General features: G+C 41.7%; 1 protein-coding gene across 1 annotated transcript; it reads right to left on the reverse strand.

Moving 5' to 3' along the window:
- Positions 1-468: 468 nt before the first annotated feature.
- LOC130864846 (olfactory receptor 1L4-like) lies at positions 469-1,407 on the reverse strand. Its single transcript, XM_057755657.1, is given in 1 exon segment — positions 469-1,407. A coding segment is annotated over 1 exon segment (930 nt). The 5' UTR covers positions 1,399-1,407.
- Between the last annotated feature and the right edge of the window lie 504 nt (positions 1,408-1,911).

Genomic DNA, 1,911 nt, shown 5'->3' on the forward strand with positions numbered 1-1,911 from the left:
TTCTTCTACGTAATGAAATGTCTGCACCATTTGAAATGTTATGGCAATTTCTTCACTTTTGAATCTTTTCTTCTCATGTTAAGTCTGTCTTTAGACTGACTTCATTTCATTAGTCCAGGATGTCTTTCCAAATTTCCTGTTATAATCATACAATTCATTATAGTAAACATTGGTCGATTTATAATTCCCAGGCTTGGGGACATGTACATACATATACAGTTTTAAACCTATTGAGTATGGTAAAAATTCCTGAAATCTGCATTCCTGCAGCATGTAGTCTGAGAATTATATGTATTTGGCCAAGATGATTGACAGAAACCAAAATATCACTTTTAGATCAATGATGCTGGTGTTCAACATTAACCTTTGCTACTTAATAGAGGATCATCCATAAATGTATAAAAAGAAAGGGCAACATGGAAATGTGTTAGGTCATCTCTCAATTGTATGTTTCATAATTTGATATTTCTATGAGTGAATTTTGTCCATTAACTTCTTCAAACCTCTTTTAATATCTTTGTTCCTCAGGCTATAGATAAAAGGATTCATCATAGGAGTCACTACTGTGTACATAACAGTGGCTACCCGGTCCTTCACCACTGAGTACATGGACAGAGGCCTAAAGTAGACATAGATGACACTCCCATAGAACAGGACCACTACAGTGAGGTGGGAGCCACAGGTAGAGAAGGCTTTCCATTTTCCAGCTGCAGAGGGGATCCTGAGCACAGTGACAATGATTCTCAGGTAGGAGAAGAGAATGCATAGGAAGGGGGTCACAATGACAGCCAGGGTCTCAGTCATGACCACAATCTGGCTGGAGGATGTATCAGAGCAGGACAGCTTCAGCACCGGCTGGGTGTCACAGAAAAAGTGCTTAATGACATGGGAGGCACAGAATGAGAGTCGAGACATGAGAAGAACACGGAACAGGGCATGTAGGTGGGAGATGGTGCAGGATCCCAGGAGCATGAAGAGGCAGCGGTGTGGCCTCATCACCACATCATAATGTAAAGGGGTACAGATGGCCACCAGTCAGTCAATGGCCATGGAGGCCAGCAGGTAACTGTCGGTGTTTGCTAAAGCTATGAAGAAGTACATCTGAACTAGACATCCCACGCAGGAGATAGTCTTTGTTTCTGAGAGCAAGTTCACTAGCATCTTGGGCACAATAACTGTTGTGAAGCAGATATCCATGAATGATAAGTTGCTGAGGAAAAAGTACATGGGGGTATGGAGCCTGGAGTCAGAGTGGATGACCAGGATGATAAGCACATTCCCCACCATGGTGATCATGTACATGATGAAGAAGATGTCAAAAAGGGGTTTCTGCATCTGGGGGTTGGAAGAGAGTCCCAGCAGGATGAAATCTGAGGTTCTGCTGCTGTGGTTGTTCATATCTCTGTCTCTGGTCAGGTTTTGGAGAACTTTGGGAGAGATATGAAGAACAAATAGACCAAGAGAGTGTAATTTTTAAACTTCAGGCTGTAACAAAATTCAATTGCTGTTCATTAGGATTTGAAAATAAGCTTGATTAATGAAATTTTATTAAAAATAAAACAGCAATATTCTGTCCCAAAACACCAGCAGAAGTTTCCTGCTCTACTAAAAGGCCATGCTGATAATCAGCAATCCCAGGTAAGAACCTGTGTCACAGACCCCCAACATTTATTCAGAGCCCTTCCAGCTTTTCCCTAAAAAGAAACCCTCCCTTAGTCTTCATATCCCAGCCCACAACTCTGGTGGAAACCCCAGCAGAGACACCCTACTGGACCAGAGGGCTCACTGGTCACTAGAACTGCAGACCACTTAGGCTAGAAGACCAGAGGAAATGTATAAATTACTTAAAGAAAGTCAAGAGAAAACAAACAGATGAAGGAAATGAATAAAATTGTTCAAGATCTGAAAGTA

Source organism: Chionomys nivalis, chromosome 22 (assembly GCF_950005125.1).
Source record: "Chionomys nivalis chromosome 22, mChiNiv1.1, whole genome shotgun sequence".
In the NCBI taxonomy this organism is placed as follows: Eukaryota; Metazoa; Chordata; class Mammalia; order Rodentia; family Cricetidae; genus Chionomys; species Chionomys nivalis.